Source organism: Trachurus trachurus, assembly GCF_905171665.1.
Source record: "Trachurus trachurus genome assembly, chromosome: 21".
Classification (NCBI taxonomy): Eukaryota; Metazoa; Chordata; class Actinopteri; order Carangiformes; family Carangidae; genus Trachurus; species Trachurus trachurus.
The window spans coordinates 26,720,685-26,739,450 of NC_139899.1; the positions used below are offsets into that span (position 1 = coordinate 26,720,685).

Below are 18,766 nucleotides of genomic sequence, written 5' to 3' on the forward strand. Positions count from 1 at the left end.
ACTATATAGTTTTATAAATATTATACTTCATTTTTAAGCAAATCCTTTAGTAGTTTCAGTTCAGTAATATCATTACTGAGCTGCTTTTACAGTACTTGTATTGGAGTAACATCTGACAAGGAGTATCTCTACATTTATTCAAGTAATGAAGTCGTGTACTTCGTCCACCTGTGAGGATGTGGATGGAGAGATCATATCACTCTGTTTATGATTGATCTGGACACAAAAAAAGAAATAAAGCAGGTGGATGTAATCTCCTCTCCATCACAGAGTCTCTCCACACTTTTTTATAGTATCTCCGTCTCTTTCAAAGAGTCGCTCTATTATTAAGGAGGCGCATTAAAATGTCAGAGTGGGGAGGATCGGCCTGCTGGAGACGATGTGACAGCAGCCACACTTTTCCTCCACCGCTATAATGAAAAAACAATAAAATAAATGAGTTCTTCACAGCAGCTTATGGCAGAGATTTGTGCATTTCCAGGACTATATTAATGCAATAGACGCAGGACATTCAAAAGAAGGATGGGAGGGGGGGTTGGCTGTATTTCTCTGCTGCACTCTAGACCACGGTGTCAGAGATGGAAGTAAAAACAGGATAACAAAGAGTGGGAGGAGCCACAGGTGGAGGAAAAGATAGAAAGCCTGTTTTCTCAGGGTTTTGTAATGGATGCATCTACTACAGTACTACAATACCCATGAGCCTCGGCATCTGTTCGCACTTTGCTGTGTGACAGTTGTGAACAAAATGGGGGCCTGAACTGGCTGAATCCGCCTCGCACATCTTCAGCTTCCAACCAGCACTTACTCTACTGTACCTCCTCGTCTCGACTTAAAGATTTTTTACCTTTGAATCAAAAGAGCCACATTCATAACGCAGCTGTTAATCATTTATACTGTGAAGCTAATGGGGGGAGTTTCACGCTGATCCGAGCCGTAGATGTGCCCTAACTGTGTCACTTAAGCTGTGAGATGTGAGAAAATGAAATTACGCTCTCGAGGGACTCTGAAAAAACGGCGGCTCTAAAAATAGCTCCTCACAATTTTACGACTCTATAACTCCTTCCAAAAAAAAAAAAAAAAATAAATCAAAGCACATAAGGCGTCTGAAGGATTTCATATATAGACACGTACAGTCATGGACGATAATATAAGCACGCCTGCACTTAATACGCTCCGATTTGTCCATGAAAATCGTTGCAACTTTAAATGTTTTGGTCCTGAGAAGTGGATTTCTTTGGTTTTGCGATGGAACGACACACAAAACTAATATAAGGAAAAAAAAGGAAAATCTGACATTTTACACACAGAACTGGACAAAATTATAGGTTGCAAGTGTGAATCCTATATTTTCCAGCACCTGTTGATCGTCACAGGTGTAAATGATGTGTTTTATGATGTGTTTATTCTAGGGCTGTAGGGATGGGTACCGAATTTCGGTACTTTTTTGGTACCGACCGAATTCCCACCAAAGTACCGAGTATCGATTCACATAAAGTCAATCGGTACCACATTTCGGTACCTGAACGCACCTTCATCGTGCGTCAGTGAGAGTGCAGTCTGCATGAGCACCGCACACGGCCCCCCCCCTCCTCTCTCTCTCTCTCTCTCTCTCTCTCTCTGAAATGAGACGCGGAGAAGCGGTAGCGCCAGCCCGTCGTTTTAAATCACTACCTGAAAAACAGCCGTCCGTCATTTAACGTGAAGAACGGACTGTTGTGACAATCCGTACTGAAGCGGTCCGGTCCCGAGTCCCGCTTCTCATCACAGCGGCGCCATTCAAGTCCTCGTCACGTAATGAGAGCACATCTAACGAGGATGAAGTCTCCCACTCTCCTCTCGTCAAAACGTGAAGTCCACATGTTGCAGAGTTTGCACTGCAGTTTCAGTTGTTTTTTTAAAAAACTTGTGACCAAGTTTCACACAGAGCTTTCTGATGGCTGTAGGAGTCTCTCCATGTTTCTCCTTTTCCCACAGTAAAAACGGACATTTTTTCAGACAAGACTAGTCTCATAAACTTTTTTTTTTTTTTTTTCATTGAATGACTATTCCATTATATGAAAATCATTGCCCATCCCCAAAACATAAAATACTCTTAAAGGCTGAGGAGTTGTGATGTTGTTAGGAGGTTAACTCATTGAGTGCCAGCCCTTTTATAAAATGGTCAGTGCCATGTGCCAGCGTTTCGGGGCATTTTGAGTAATATTTTAAGACCAAGAGAATATTTTGTATTATGACTCTGAAAACACAAAATAGCTCAAAGGAAAGAGGAGACTCTCTATTTAACTAGGGAAAAACCATTTGTTTGTACCTTGTTCCATTCTTAATTTATCTTAAGTTGAATAGAGCCTGGTTGCACCAAAAAGACCACTTTTTTTCTAGAAAGCTGAGAAAAATGCATTTTTGTGAAAGAGAGTCTCTCAAGAAAAACAGTGATTTATCCGTTTTAATTTTGGCTTCAGAAACATGTAAGACATCTGAAAATTTCATTTCACATGTTTTTTCATTGTACAAAAAAAAACAAAAACTAAAATACAACAAGTAGGAGTCCTACTATGCAGAGTGATGCCTGCTCTCCTACTCCTCCTGCAGTTGCTGCCCCCTCACCCTCTCCTAACCCCCTCCTCCCCCCTCCCCTCACCCCCTCTCTGCCCCGCCCCTCCCCTCCTTCTCCTCCTGCTGCATCCCCTCGTCTCTGAAGGAGGGAGGGAGACGTCATGGCGTCTTCAGCCGCTCTGCTGGACGCGGCCGCGGCAGCGACGCACCGCGCTGATCTCTCGGTTCGTCGTCACGACGTCGGTTTACAGCAACTGGTGAAACTGACTCCGCGATCCGCTTTCGCTTCGGCATTTCGGTGCTGATCATCTAGATGAGTTTACCTTTCCTGCCTCCTCCGATCACTTCATGCTGGAGCTATGCTAATAGCATCCGTGGCTAAGCTTTCCTCCAGCTCCACGTTACACTTGTTCCAGGCTCTGCCCGTCGTTTTCCTCTAGAAATAGAAACTTTTCCCAACTTTTTTATCACTGTACTGATCGCACTCGTCTTCTCCTTCCTCTTCACTTCTTGCTCTGATCTACAGTCTTCTTCGTTCTACACATCCCAGAAGCCCCAAAATTACTCACAGTGTGCGCAACAGCGTCCCCATTTACCAGCCGCAGAAAACTGCATTTGACGTATATATACGTCAATGGCACTCAAGCGTTGGATTTTGATTGACGTATATATACGTCAATGGCACTCAATGAGTTAATATTAAAATTTTAGACTTTTTTTTTATTTTAATTTTTTTAATTACCACACACACAAAAAGTACCGAAAACAGGTACCGATTGGTACCGGTATCGGTTCAGAGGTACCGAGTATCGATACCGTATCGATTCAAATGCGAAAGGTACCCATCCCTATAGGGCTGTCATAGTTAACGCCTTAGTTTTTTTAAAATTGCTTTGCCCATTTTGTCCTCTACTGTCCCACACTCCAGTCCAGTAGGTGACGGTAAGGCACCTTCAAGTTGGCTGCCAACCACCAATAAACGGCATCGAAGAGAAAAGCAAAATGTAAAATATCCATAGATCTGTTATTGTTACTTATTCCCGTTCTGCTGCTTCTCTCCAGATGTGACCAAACAGACGAGTGTGTGTGAGTGAGTTGGTTACAGCGATGCTCCCGTCCCCCGGTTGTTTCTGCAGCTGGATTTAGGTGTCCTACACGGGCCGATCTGAGATATGAAACTCTGAAGCTGAAGAGGAGTCCCACTGCGGCTCTGCACACGTCACACTCACCATCGTGCATGTTGGGTAATTTAACGTAATCCCTGGTTCTTTGATAACAGAACCTGCAGATGTTTTTGCTCTTCATGTTTGTAGACTAGAGAACTTGTTCTTCTTGTCACCAAACTGGGCTGCTCTCTCTCTCTCTGACGTATTCACTCTGCATGTTTCTTATGCTTTCGGTTCATATTGCTGTTATTTTGAGCAAAAAAGAAAAAAAAATCGCAATTAAATTCTGAGTTTAATCGTGAATATAAATTTTAATCGTTTGACAGCACTAGTTTATTCTTGTGTGTTATGATCCCTGTTGCCTTTTGTTTGCTTTTCTTCTTTGTACAGCACTTTGTAACTTTGTTAAGAGAAGTGCTCTATAAATAAAGCTTTTCATTATTATAGGCGAGTTAAAACACACATTGAAGCAGCATCACATGCTTGAAATCCAATTATTTCTTTCCATTTTGAAAAGGTGCTGATAATTTTCTCCAGTTCATTTTTAGAGCACTGTGTGTAAAATATCACATTTTACCTTTTTTTTTTTTCCCTCCGTTTCTTTTGTGTTGCTTCATTGCAACAACAAAGAAATACGCTCCTGAATACCAAAGAATTTGTAATTGCAACAATTTTCAGGGAGGAATTGGGGCATAATTTGAAAAAACAAAAAAAGTGCGGGTGTGCTGATATTTTCGGCCATGACTGTTTCTACAGTATTAGGGATGTCACGATTATAGATTTTCTTTGTACGATTATTGTCAGAGAAATAATCACGGTATTACGATTAACATGATTATTATGCATTAATTAATTTACATCATATGAATGTGTAAAATCAAATACAGTCAAAATATAATTACAACACTAATTATTTACACTAAATACTTTAAGTCTCTACTATTAATATATAACTAATTATTCCTGCAGGGGAAGTGTAATGTTTAAGTTTATCATCGTTTGTTTTTTAGCACAAATGACTCGCTAACATTTAAATTCCTACCAATCGTATGTTACGTTAGGTAAATGGACCAGTATTTCTTACATTTACCTTCACTTTGGCGCACATCTGCCTCTGTGTTTCCACCATAATCTTTTTTGGAAAGTGACGGTATTTAGATAGAAATCTTTACGATTATATAATTGTGGCGTTTAATACCGTGATTAATTGTGAAAACAAGTAATCGTGACATCCCTATAGTTTCTATATTCACAGGAGCCCCACCTATGAAGAGCTGGCTGCTGAGGCGCAGGCGGAGGTGTCCGTCAGCCGGGGCGTCCAGGAAGCGGAGCGGGAGCTGGTCGACCTGCAGCGAGGCCTCCCTCACGTTGCGCTCTGCCCTCACGTAGTGCCACTGCCTGTCATTCAGGGGGAGGTGGGACTTCACGGACAGGAGCGCCGGACCGTTTCCCACATCAAAGGAGAAAGTCACCACCGAGGGAGCTGAAAGGCCACACACACACACACACACACACGTATATATAACACACACACACACACATAGACACAAACAACAGAGCAGACTGAATGTGATATTAGGTTGTTTTTTTTATTGTGCTCCTCTCTGTCCTCCCTCTCTGATGCAATGTGATACAATGCTGCTGGGAAAACTTGATGACCTGAATAGATTTATGAGGGGGGCTCAGCTGACAGCTTGTCAATATTTCACAATGTCTCTGATGCTGCAGTAATACATAATGGCTACAAATATCCAACCAGAGCTCCTCCCTGAGGTTTGGGGAACAAAACACACGGTAATCAACAACTTCACATCTTTTTAACACCTGCGATAAATAAACTAACGCTGCTGCTGCTGCTGCTGCGACTCCGACAAACGCTGCTGTCTCTCTCTTTCCCTCTCTCGCCTCATTAAATATGCTCTCTGGTAAGTGCAAGTTCATGTCCCCTGAATCCTTGAACGCAACCTCAGGAAAAGCCGGCGACTCCAGCGAGGAGCTCCTCCGCTGGTTCTCGTGTAAACAAAAAAAGAAAAAAAACACACACACACACCTTCTTCTCCTCTTCTCCAGCTACGGCGTCTTTATTTACAGCTTTTTTTATCTGCTACAGTAAATCTACAAGGTATTTGGATTACGTCTCGCTCCTTTATCCATCTGCTGTATTCATTATGGATTTCGGCTTCACTAGTTGGGTAATAAGGAAATGCTTTTAACGTCTCCTATGACAGCATGACATTGCTGTTGACTGTGTCATTAGGATTACATCATGCTGTGCAGACCTGACAGCCGGCTTCTTGGGGAAATTAAGCTGTCAGCTACAGTACAGCTAACATTTCCATCTGAGAAAAGTAAAAAAAAAAGCATATATATATAAATATATACTGTATATATCACTGACAGCTTTTGTAGCTGCTGTTGTGTAGGGTTCCTCAGTCAGTGTGTGTGTGCGTGTGCCCTTGTCATGCACTGTGTGTCTCTATGTGTCTCTGTGTGTGTCTGTGTATGTGTGACTCACAGCTGAGCTCCACTCTGATGAAGTCTTTGAGGCCCAGGTTCTCGAGAAACACTCCTGAAGGAGCGCTGGTCTTGAAGTAAAAGGAGATATCAGAGGCGAGCTCTGCCTGCAGGGTGGGGAAGTAGAGGTACGACGACTCCTGGTAGAACGAGGCTGCGTTCCATATCGACTCTGAAAGAGAGAGAAGGAGGGAGGGAGAGATGGTCGTAAGAGGAAAGTCAAGAAGAAGTTGGATGAATCCTGACTTTAAGAGGGTTTTGAAGCAAAAACGAGGTGCGTAAAAGCATTTCTGTTGACAGAAATGCCACTAAAAACTAAAAAACTAAACTAAAACTGCAGAGAAAATCTGATGCTGTGGGTGGATAATATGTAATCTAACTTCTAATTTCCTATCTGTGCCAGATGGAGCAGGATCTAATCAGCTGATTGGCTGACGAAGACGACAGCGACGACGACGGCGCTCCATGTGCACTTAAAGCAGCAGCCAAAACACTCACTGCATTAATAATGTCAAGTATTTGTTAAATTTAATTCCTAATCAGCAGCAGTGATGAGGAACAGAGCTGCGGGTCGAGTCCATCAGTTTAAAAATATAACACGAACTGAAACTCTGGAGTTGGTTGAGTTTTTAAGTTTTTACCCTTGAGACTTCATTCTGTCTGAAATACAATAGAGAAGAATAGAGTGACTTTATTTGTCACTGTAGAGCTGCAAAGTTATAATTTAATATGACTTAAAATGAAATTGCAGTGCATCTTTGTCCAGGTTTAAAATGATAAAATAAGTCAGAGTAAATAGAATAAACAGAACAAACGGGTGTGAATAATAAAATGTCTCTACGGCACCAGCAGTTAGAGTTTCCTCAAGTCAAGGTCGCTACAGCTCTGGTTTTCTGGGCCGATCAGACGATTCTATCTATCTATTATGTTGTTGTTTCACTTAATGACACTTAAATGATTGGATGTTTTGTGGAGTTTTTTCATTGCAAAATGCTCTCTCTGACCTTTTTTTTTGAATTTCTCTCTCTGACAGAAGTCTCACTTTTCAAAAACTAAAACAAAAAAATCTAACATTGAAACGAATAAAGACCGAATGAACCGACTGAAAGCGTTTTCAAAAGATAAAAAAGGAGAAAACCTTCCGTTAAAAATCAAATTAAAACAAAACGTAAATTGAAAAGAAAAAGTAAAAGCGAAACGAATGAAAAAGCTGAAGCCGTTATTATAACCTTGGCGTGCGGCGCGGCGAGGTCGGTGCTGTTTTGTCTAAAACGATGGCGAAATATGAGAAAAGGAGAAGTGTAGAGAAACGTGACATCAGATCTGTCATCAATATTTCCACTGTTGATTTCTGGAAGGAGACAGGAAGTAAAGTGTGAACCCCGCTGGTGTTAAAATTCACACTTTTTCTACACACAATCATTTGTCTGTCCAGACGGAGGCTGCAGCACAGACCGTCTGTTGTTCGCAAAGCATCAAAATAAATGTGTGCTAACAGCTTTAAGCCTGGACGGCGCTGCTGACAGGTTTATTCAACACTATTAGATCTTTGCAGGGGTTGCCAGATTTGCGCATACTCCTATTTATCAGGTAAATTAGCAGCAGCTTGTCAAAACTGTTTGTTAACGCGTCAAGACGTCATTTTATTCTGAAAACCCCAGCAGACAGGTGAGCTGCTCGGCTCTCAGGTGATCTCTGATGTCATCCTGAGAGCTGTCGACACGAGTTCAGGAGCCGAGCGAGCAGACGATACAAGAGGAAGTTTCTGACACGACGCGGAGATCAGTGGCAGCGACGCCGCGCTTCTGTCAGGAAACTTCTACTCTCGTGTTTCGCCCCCAAATCAACAAACGGAGCAAAGACGGAGCTGCAGAGTCTCAGCTGAGACAGTCTCAGAGCAGAGAGGAGCGCGCTGCGACGCTTCCTGCAACCGCTTCCGTGAATATCTGTCAATTACATACATATATACATATATGTATATAATGTTTGTCTTGGATTTGAATTCATTTAGAATAGGGCTGGGTTTTAAAAATCTATTTTCTGATTTCAAGTTTCCTCTGTTAGTCTCGTGAGATCACAGAGCAGCGTGATCACAGAACTCGTGCTGCTGTTTAAATTTTGTTAAGTCCATTAACTGCAGATTCCTGAATGATCACCCATGCCCACGTCTGTAGTGAACCAGGTATGAACAAGTTACATTTAAGACTTTTTAATACCTTTTTAAACAAAAATTTAGGGCCAAACCTGAGATGGAAACACAGACTAAAGGTCGAACTATAGGCTGCTCTTTCCAACTAAAGGCTTTGATGTCAGTTCAAATTGAAATTTAAAGGTTAAATGAAAATGATCAGTTTTTCAAATGTGTTTATTATTGATGTGAGAAAAGAACAAAAATATCGTTGTCATAAATGATATTTTTTGGGTTCGGGTTTGTCTTTAGTCACGTGATGTAAATGCGTTCATTCAGCACAAACCAGAAATTCTCCCAGTGAGTGAATATTGCATATCGGAATTTAAAGGCAGCAATATTCAAGACCTAAACAATCTGAATTTAAGACCATTAAAACTTATTAAGGTATTTTATAAGTATATTTATAAAATACTTATATAAGACTTTTTAAGGACCCACAGTGACGTGTGAAAAGTTGCACCGTTTACTTCTGGAGTGGGTCATTTTAAATAAATGTGCCATAATGCAACTGCTTTTGAGTCAATTTCTAATAAATAAACATAAACATTAATATTTTTAATAACGCACCAGGATAGTGAGTTTCATCTTTTAAATTTGCAGCGTTCAAACCGAGCAACATTAGTGTTAAACCTGATATATCGCAGGTTTCCAATCGAATCGAATCGGTTCAGTCAACTGATTCTCAGCTCTGATTATGAACATCCAAAATATCTTTTCAAAGTCAAGGGGTGAAATCACAATAGAGTCCAGGTTCAGATAAGTTCTATCAGCAAACACACGTTCAATGGAGCGGACTTCTTGCAGAGTCAGGCTCTTTGTGTGCACACGGGTGAGCGAGAGCACACACGTTAACACACACACATACACACACAGCTGTTTATTCTGGCTGCCGAACCAAAAAATAAATAAATAAAAAAGTCCAGAGACAAAAATCAAACCTGTGCACTTTCAGCTTTTGAGCCGGAGCTGCTGTGTCTTTGTGTCCAACTCCATCATCTCTACCAGGTGTCTGATTTTCAATGAGCTGTTTTTACTGAAGCCCATAATAAAAAAATTCAATAACTTTTTGTTTGGAGAAACTCATCGCAGCAGCAGCCGCAGCAGCAGCAGCACGTGGACACGAGGGTTAAGTCGTAACAACTGAGTAATTAAATCATTTTCTCATATAAAAACGACCGTGTTGGAGAAATATCTTCATAAAGGGACCAGAGGCAGTTTTCAAGGTTGTTGTATTATCTGAAGTTTTGTGGAGTCGTCAGAAACTACATTCACGTTGACGACTCCACATCATTCATCACGGTTATTTACACGGGCCTCAGGTGTTTCTCGTCCACAGGACACGGCGCTCGTGTGGAGTTAATTCAGACGAAATAAGATAAAACTTTATCGTCCATTAGATCTGAACGAACAACCTGGCAACAGTAGAGACATAAAATATACATAAATGTGAATTATATAACAGATTATGATAAAAAATGCTTCATAATGTAACGTAAAAAAAAATCTTCAGCTCGCAGTCTCCGCTGCTTCTGGACATGTTGTAAAAGTCTTCTGTGTGGTTCTACATCATCGCTCCAACACACTCTGTGTCTTTTAAAGGGATAGTTCAACATTTTGGCAAATTGGCCCATTGCCATAATCGCTATAGTCATAGCAGTAGGTTCGTTACCTTTAATTGTCGATGCAAGCTATTTTTAGAACGGCGGAGCAGAGCCGCGAGCTGCTCAGAGCTACGCTACGGAGGCTCATGGGATTTCTTGGTTTCCCTCATCAAACTCATCAAATACACAATCCAACAACTCCAAAACGCTCTGGTGGACAAGTTGTGACCTGCACATTCACCACGTTATGAGATAATAACAGAACGTTACGAGACAGAGTTGTTTTAGAGGTAAATTCATGCAAAACAGCTGATGCGCGTTGCCTTCAGGGACAGTTTTTCGGCAAGCAGTCTCTGTATTTACCTCGAAAAAAACTCCTAAAAATAGCTTGCACTGACAATTAAAGGTAACAAACCTACTGCTAAGACTATAGGGATTATGGCAATGGGCCAATTTGCCAAAATGTTGAACTATCCCTTTAAGAAAACTGTGCTTTGCTTTCTGAGCTTCATTTCAAAACAACTTTTGTCTTTTTCTCCCCAAACTGCTCAAATCCCCTCCTGCCCTGTGTGTGCAGCTCACCGTGGGACACCGCGCAGTCAAATATCTGCTTTCATGTTCCAGTGCTGCCGTCCGGCCCTGTACTCCACTACCCCCCCCCCCCCCCCCCCCCCCCCCCCACCTCCACCCCACCGCCCCACCGCCCCCCGCCTGGCTGCACAAACACGACTTAGTACAGACGGACCCCTCCCGGCGGCTTCGGCGTGCAGCAGCGTTTCCACAGGTTACAGTTCGCACAGACGCGCGACAGAACAGATGAGGTTTTAACTCTCCATCCGCGGATAAACACGCGCGGCACAAAGACATCAACCGAACACGCTTCGCCTCTGATCAGCACTAAGCCTCCATCTGCAACCGAATCTGGCACAGTCCCCGCAAACGCTGAGGTGATCACCTACTGTCTCCATAACAACGCAGAGGACCGATGTGGTAGACGGCTTGCGAGCCCGTTCTGTTGGTGTCTCCAATCACTATCTGGCTGAGTGGTAGGTGGTCTTTATAGGAGAGGATTCCCGTGTCATTAGCCCTGTGATGGAAAAAAAAAAAAAAAGAGAGAGAGAAAGAAATGAGTAAATAGTAACACAGAGCCCTCCAGGGCTGGATGCCTTTATGGGGGTCTAGATAAAGGCATCCATTCTTCTGCATTAGCACCGAACGCAGAGTAAACACATTAAAATGGGAGCAATCTATCACAATGCAGACAACTGCCTCTGGAAATATGCAAACCGAGCTGAATCCGGGAAGACGAAGAAGAAGAAGCTTTTGGAGTGGATTAACACCGGGAGAATGCAGAGACGCCGTCTTTGTTTCCTGCATCCGGCGCTTAGAAATAATGATTAGCTTGATCATAATTGTAATATTATATATGAGCTGTAATTAATCACGTTTTTTTTGGAGGGAGTAAACGCCGGTACATAAACCTGCTGTCACACATTTCAAAGCAGATAATTAGCTGTGAAAAAACCTCCGAAAAAGGTGGAGAGAGGGAATGACAAATATAGATCTACTTCATTTTTAAGAATCACACAGTGCCGACACCTGTCTGCAGCTGCAGAGAGAGAAACACTTCAACACAGCTGCTCCAGATGCTGCAGGAGCAGGCTGCTTCACTCCCTCTGTTCACTGAAGGTCTAATCAATGAAGCTCAACAGTCCTAAGTTGTATCTTTGTAGTTCTGGTGTTTATTATCTCTCTGGTCCTCACAGGTCCCACAGACACGGCTCTTTTTGATGTTTTTTTGGGGGGGGGAAAAGAGAAAAAGTAAGAAGTACAGAAGGAGCTGGAGCTGGAGCTGCTGGTCCCTCAGGGTGGAGGAGCAGCTCAGGTTGGGAGATGAGGTCTCGTCACCTCCCGATGCTCTGAAAAGCTCTGAGTTACTGCACCATGACAACACAAAAACCCGAAAGCAAACAGAAACGTCGGTGCAGCAGCAGATTATTGATGATCTGTCCTGTTCTCTGTTCTCAGATCAGGTCGTGTATCTAAAATGTTTGGTTCGACACCACGGGAAGATTCACAAACTGTTTGTTTTCCTGAGTAATAATATATTTGGTTGTGAGTTTAGTGATTAATTGAATTAGAATTAATGGATTAGAGCCAAATTGCTTTTTTTTTTTTCTTCTCCTCGAGCAAACTTAATGATTATTGCCTTGTCTTTAAACGTCTTTCATGAGAAATCCCCAGCTGTTCTTAAACTCAGCTGCCAGTTCATTAGACACACGACACCGACAACAGCCCTGAGGTGAAACGCTCCATCATGGAGGCTGGAGTTGAATCTGAGCTTCTGATTCGTTCGGATGCAGTTTGTGAATCACGTGTGAGAGAGAGAGTTGCTTCTGTTACATGTACGTATCCACCTGTGGTATCAATACATGGACCACCAGACTGATCAATAATCACGTTACCAGGCGTCCATGTCGGCATCACAGTTGCAGAAGTAGTTCATGTCCATGCAGTTCTCCTCCAGGCTGCAGGAGCACTGCTGCACGCCGGGCAGGAAGCCGCCCCAGTAGCTCCTCCTCTCCCCTTCGCGGTCCAGCCACCAGGACAGCGGGCTGCCATCTGCAACGGCAAAACCGGAGTCGGTTACCTTGGCAACAGCCTGACGCCTGCCAGCTCAAGTAGGTCAAGGTCAAGGTTTATTTTTAGGGGGGAGGACTGCATTGTTTTACTTCGACAGCCATTATCTTAAAATCTGCAAGGAGACAGATACAGATGGGAACAACATCTGGAAATACAAGCTTTATAGATTTACACATGAGTACACAACACTGGGGATGGATAGGGAAGGAGAATAGAGGAAATAAAAACTATTTGGTCTGTTTGTTTCATATGTGGCCTTCAAAATACAGATATCAATTGGAGATATTGACAAACACGGGCAGAGATACACATGTGCACAAAAATCCGAAGGTCCATATTCAGACTGAAAACCGTGTAAAACCACATCAATGATGTGGAGCCAGAAAAGAAGAGAAAATAGTGAGACGACTTAAGAAGGAAAAAGAAAAAAGAAATTATAATTCATAGAAGGATTTCTAGAGCAAACAGTTCATCTCTGATAAATCTTTCAAATTGACCCATTTCCTCATGAATTATGCACTTTGAACTTTAAACCAAATGGGCCGTTTTCTCCATCGCATAAATGCATTTGTTTTGATTCCCTCCCCCTCCCTCCGCTCGCTCGCATTTCATGGCAGCGTTTGCGCGGGTGTCGATGAGGCTGCGGCGAAGCCATAAAGGCACAATTCATTACCTCCACTATGAGGTTAAGTGGTCCGGCTTCAGTCATCTGTCACACAACGTGACCCTGCATCAGAGATGAGGCCCAACGAGCGGGGAAAAGCCCATTAAGCCGCATGTCAGAATGTATAATCAAGTGTCACATGCTATGCTGCTTTTATTCCTGCTCCATACATTACAGCTCAGTGGCATCCGCCAAACTTATTTATTTATTTATCTATTTACTTCTGTATGTACAGATACTCGGCGACCGATGTCAGTTGCCACCAGTTCATCAGATTACACGACGACCTCAACAACAGTTTAATGCCATGGTCCGGCCTAAACCGGGAAGATAAAGGTTACTTGTGTGCAACAGTGAGGAACAGGCAGAAGACGAAATAACACAGGCTCCAACGGCCCCGGTCCCGCGCTGGCTGCAGCATTTGCATTACAAAGGTTGCAAATAATACGCGGTTTATATTCTTTACCCTGCATCCCTGTGTCCTTGCGCTGGGTGCACACGAACCAACATCCCCCCTCTCTGTTCTGCCTCCTGCTCTAAACCGCTATTCAAACACCGAACAGGTACACAAATAAGAAAAGGCAACAATCAATACTTCCTGAAGGAGAGGTCAGTCTCACTCTCTCCCTTAAATTGGCTGGATATTGACAGGACTTATTCGCAGCAAGAAAAGCAAAAGCATCCTGCTCCCTCCCTCTTTATTTTTATTTAATAACGCGCTGCACAAAGCCCCCTGTAAGCAGCCCCAACACAAAAGTGCAGGCAACAAAGAGCAAAGGGAGGGGGGGAGTGGTGGTGCTGGAGGAGCACTCGGGCAGTGCAAAATGGAAATGGCAATAAAAACTAAAATACTAAAGAGCTTCACAAGAGCGCAGACATGAAATGACATTTACTTTTGACACTTTTGTCCACAGTGATTTACAGAGCGAGCAGTTAAACTCCTCGAGGAGCAAGAGCTCACTGTCATCTAAAATTAGCAGCGTGTCAACCAAGACATGACAAACAATCTCTCTGGTCCGGGGGAAGATATAATTGTGATTTTTAAGGACCATAACCATACGAATGAAGTTTTAAATCTCCTCTCTCTGGAGCTTTGGTAAGGGCAAGTCAGTGAGCCAATCGGAAGGCAGAAAACAGCCCACCAATCAGGAAGGATCATGAGTGACTGGAAGTATAACAGAGACCCACTGTGGGTCCAGGTGGGCGGGGCTTGGAGCTGGTTGGCTGAGGGCAGTAACTGCTTTGTTATGAAATCATAATGTTGTGACAGCTCGTTTTTGAAACCTTCATAATAATAATGATAATATTCTTCTTATTGACGCATAAGAAGATATATTCAAAACAAAAAAAAAATCTAAAAATTTCTGTCTGGAGCTCTAATAACAACATGTCGGTGTCAACCAATCAGGTGAGAGGAAGCTCTCAGCCTCTCTTCTGATTGGCTGACTGTGACTGTGATTGAATGTAAATGTATGTATTAGATTACAGATAAAAAAGAGAAACCAAATCCTGCGAATGTTGGATGTTGGTAGGTCCAGGTGGGCGGGGCTTATTTTACGGCTTTGTTGTGACATCACAAAGTGACAGGAAGTCCTGACGGCTGGTTTTACAGTAAGGCTCAGTTTCTATATCCAGGCTGTGTGCATTTCTCTGTGGACTGAGGCTTTGATACTTTCACAGTATGAATATAGAACCTAGAGCTGCTTTATAATCACACTACACATGGACATCTACCTTTATGCAACGTGGGGGCTTTAACAGGCGACAGCCTCCGGTTAGTTAAGCCAGCATCATCATTCTTCTGCAACAAACCATGTCCAGGAAAGGGTAGTGGAAAAATATGTCCTTTTTTTCATTTCTGCTGGTGTCATTTTATACAAACCAGGACCGACCAGAGCCAGTCAGGCGGATGAAGATTGAGTATGTCACAGGCTTTAATGAAGGTTTTCTAAATGCCAAGTCGCCTCCGTGCAGCGTTAAGGGTTTCCATACAGAAACAGTAGGTTTTCATGTCGAAGAAAAACAACTACACAAAAGGTATCGCCGGATATAAATAAAGACTGGGAGAATAACAAACGAGAGGGAGACTGAAGAGCAGGACGCTAAGAAGAGCAGTCATTAAACCGCAGACTGTTACTTCAGTGTGACGCTGAAAAGCCGCAGAGTCTGTCCCTGAGCAAACTTCTCTGATTACAGGTATTAAATAAGGAAACAAGGGCGTTTAACAATGCAAATCAGATGGCAGTCAAATACCATTACAGGGACGTTAAGAGAGCGAACATCTGTGAAGAGCGGAGACTGACAGGAGGAAATAGCCGTGATGTTTTACAGCTACGCTTCGTAAATAGATGTGAACTCCAGCAGGCAGATACCTGCATCTGTAAACCCAGAGTACACTGCTTTGAACAGTTGTAAAACATGAATATGGTAAGTGAAATTTTGTCCAATAATTAATTTAAATATGCAGTTATGTATATCTGTTGTCAAAAGGGGGTATTATTGTTTGTTATGTGCACCCACAGCTCAGGGATGTGCAGAGACACATTTTGACCCCTCTCTGCTGCAGATTCTCGGATAACAAAAGGTAACGCATGGGAAAAAAAATCTCAGTTTCTCAAAGTGTTCGCGCAGCTATAAAATAAAAGCTTGTATAAAAGCTTGTTTTCAGTCTCTCTTTGAAGTCTGGTGTGATAATGAACTTGTTTGTTTGCACATGCATGGCACCCAGGGAACGGTGGAAACTGGGACATCATGAATGTTTCATGATTTAGGAGCAAATGTTTGGATGTTTGGGACAGCGTAGGTGCCAGAGCAGTTCAAGATGAATGCATACACACACAAAAAGAAACAAGAAAAAGAAAAAGAAAAAAAAAAGATTGCTTTTCCAGTTATTGTGAAAATATAACAAGAAAAGCGAAGCAGGAGGGAGGGAGGGAGGGAGGGAGGAGGAGGAGGGTAGTTGCAGGGGCAGCGGCTCCCGATGTGACAAAAACACAAAACAGCCAGACTTTCAAATCACAGAGTCACAACAAAACACACCCCTGGTGCTGCAAAGTGAGCGAACAGGGTAGTCACACAATTTCTACACTAAGGCCACGCTCACGCCCGTGCAGTGAGGGTAAAGCACACAAAGCTTTATATATGAAAACTATTACTGGCCAAGTGTTAGTGACGCCATCAGGCTCTCGTGCAGCCACACAAAAGGAAGTAGATTGCGTAACATGGCTGCTGTTTTTCTACTGTCACTGTTTGCTCTTCTTGATTTATTTATACGAGTAATCTTACCGAGACAAAGGATCATCAGTTTGTTTCGAAAACAAAGACAGGCATATTGTATTTTAAGAACAAGACCAAATCTCCATTGTCCTTCCAGTAGATTTCAAATCCTTGTTATTACTGCGACATGTAGGAGGATGAATGAATATGTTGATCCGCTGATGGATTTGTAAATGAAATTATACCAATGTCTGCGTATGAATAATGATGACCAGTTGACCGTGTGAGTGCGAGTTCACAGCCTCTTATGAATCCTAATGCTCCGTGATAAACAGCGTCCAACATCTGTAGAAAAGCTTCATCAGGGATTCATGTGGACAAAGAGTCACCAAAGTCAAGAGGAGGTGAGAAGGTGGTGGTAACAGTCTGAATGAGAAACACTAGATTTACTTCCAGTTTCTTCATTTTTGTTTGAAGACGTCATACACCCTTTGTTTTGTCGGCATTTAGCAGCATGGAACAAGTGTTTGCACGAATATAAACAATTGTATCATCAGCATAAAGATGTAGAACGTGAATGAGTTAAATACCTTTAGTGTTAAAGAGGCGGGACTTCCTGCAGTTGTACACCACTTCCTGTTGGCACTGCTCCGACCCCGAGACGATGGCTCGTAGCTGCTCGGCCGAGGCGCTGTAGTTGAACCTCATGATGTGCGGTTTCTGAGGGGAGGAGCTCTGGACTGTGACCGGACCCGTGATGTTGTGGGCCACCACGGTCCACACCTTCTCCTCTACAAGGTAAACACACAAAACAAAAACCAACATCAGCTTGAAACACACTCTCTAGGGAGATTTTTTTTTTGTGCAAATCTGATCAGAATCTGATTTTACTGACTAACAGTCCACATTACATATTGATTTCTATGGTAACAGGCTAGATTGAGATACGATTATGTTAGATTAGAAGTTTATTGTCATTGTAAAAACCAATGAAAAACAATTTGGCAGAAAAAAAACCCCAAAACAAACAGAATGGACTCAGTGAACTGTGCTTGTTTCTGTCCCAAATCATTATGTGGAGCTGCGACGCAACTAGTCTGCTAACTGCAAGGAAGCTTCAGAGATGGGGGTGACTGCAGAGTTTGACAATGTACTGTGGAAATCAAATTTCCGGATTACGGATGATTTTTTTTAACCTGCTGCTGCAACCTCTTATCGCCCGCCAAGACACTCAGATTCAGCAAATGAAGAGCTTTGATTTGTCATGTTGTTGTGGAGAGACAACAGTCGTGGCTCCATCTCCAGAACTATGTTGCTCTTGTTGTTGTCGTCAGGGTGTAAAATTTACTTTTTACCTCCAAAAACTTACTGGACAAACATATTTTTCACCGGCCAAATGAAAAAAATCATGCCTTGTTTGACTAAAAGTAATTGCCTTAGGTTTTTAGTATAAAAATCCAATTTAAAGGGATAGTTCAACATTTTGGAAAATTGGCCCCTTGCCATAATCCCTATAGTCATAGCAGTAGGTTCGTTACCTTTAATTGTCGGTGCATCTATTTTTAGAACGGTGGAGCAGAGCCGTGAGCTGCTCAGAGCTACGCTACGGAGGCTCATGGGATTTCTTGGTTTCTCTCATCAATTAATCAATACCCAATCCAACAACTCCAAAACACTCTGGTGGACAAGTTGTGACCTGCACATTCACCACGCTATGAGATAATAACAGAACGTTACCAGACAGAGTTGTTTTTGGCCGTCCAAAAAAAGAAAAGAAAAATCAAGCTAATACAATCTGGATATGCTAAAAATCGTGGCAGTGTGAACAAGGCCTAAATGTTAGGACTATTAGCACAATCTCATCCATCCACACCTTCTTCTCCTCTTAAGTGAACAAACACACACACACAAAAAGAGTGTAAGGTTAGCCTGACTCCACAGCTCGCACCTTTAACTGAAAATTTAACAACAAAAAAAGTGTGATTGCCAGTTAGCAAGAACACAACGTCCTCACAGTGTCCTCTAAATACAGAGTCAATTAGCATAAAGTCACTGCACCGGGTATCTGTAAATACAACATGCATGTCACTCAGCTGGCTCTGTGCCCACATGTCACACAGAAAAAACGCTGAATTATACTGAAACAAAACCACATAATTTGTGTAGCGTGTGTGTTTGTGTGTTTGTGTTCCCTAAAGCAAACGCTCAGTTGTCATGG

General features: G+C 42.5%; 1 protein-coding gene across 1 annotated transcript in view; it reads right to left on the minus strand.

Annotated features, from left to right (window-relative positions):
* The window catches only part of cntnap5a (contactin associated protein family member 5a), a 126,344-nt gene that overhangs the window by 22,531 nt on the left and 85,047 nt on the right, over positions 1–18,766 (minus strand). The window contains exons 13-17 of the mRNA XM_083997498.1: positions 17,139–17,339; positions 12,491–12,647; positions 10,985–11,112; positions 6,235–6,405; positions 4,984–5,202 (exon numbers count right to left, since the gene is read on the minus strand). Coding sequence (XP_083853624.1) covers positions 4,984–5,202; positions 6,235–6,405; positions 10,985–11,112; positions 12,491–12,647; positions 17,139–17,339 — 876 coding nt within the window. The remainder of the gene's footprint in view (positions 1–4,983; positions 5,203–6,234; positions 6,406–10,984; positions 11,113–12,490; positions 12,648–17,138; positions 17,340–18,766) is intronic.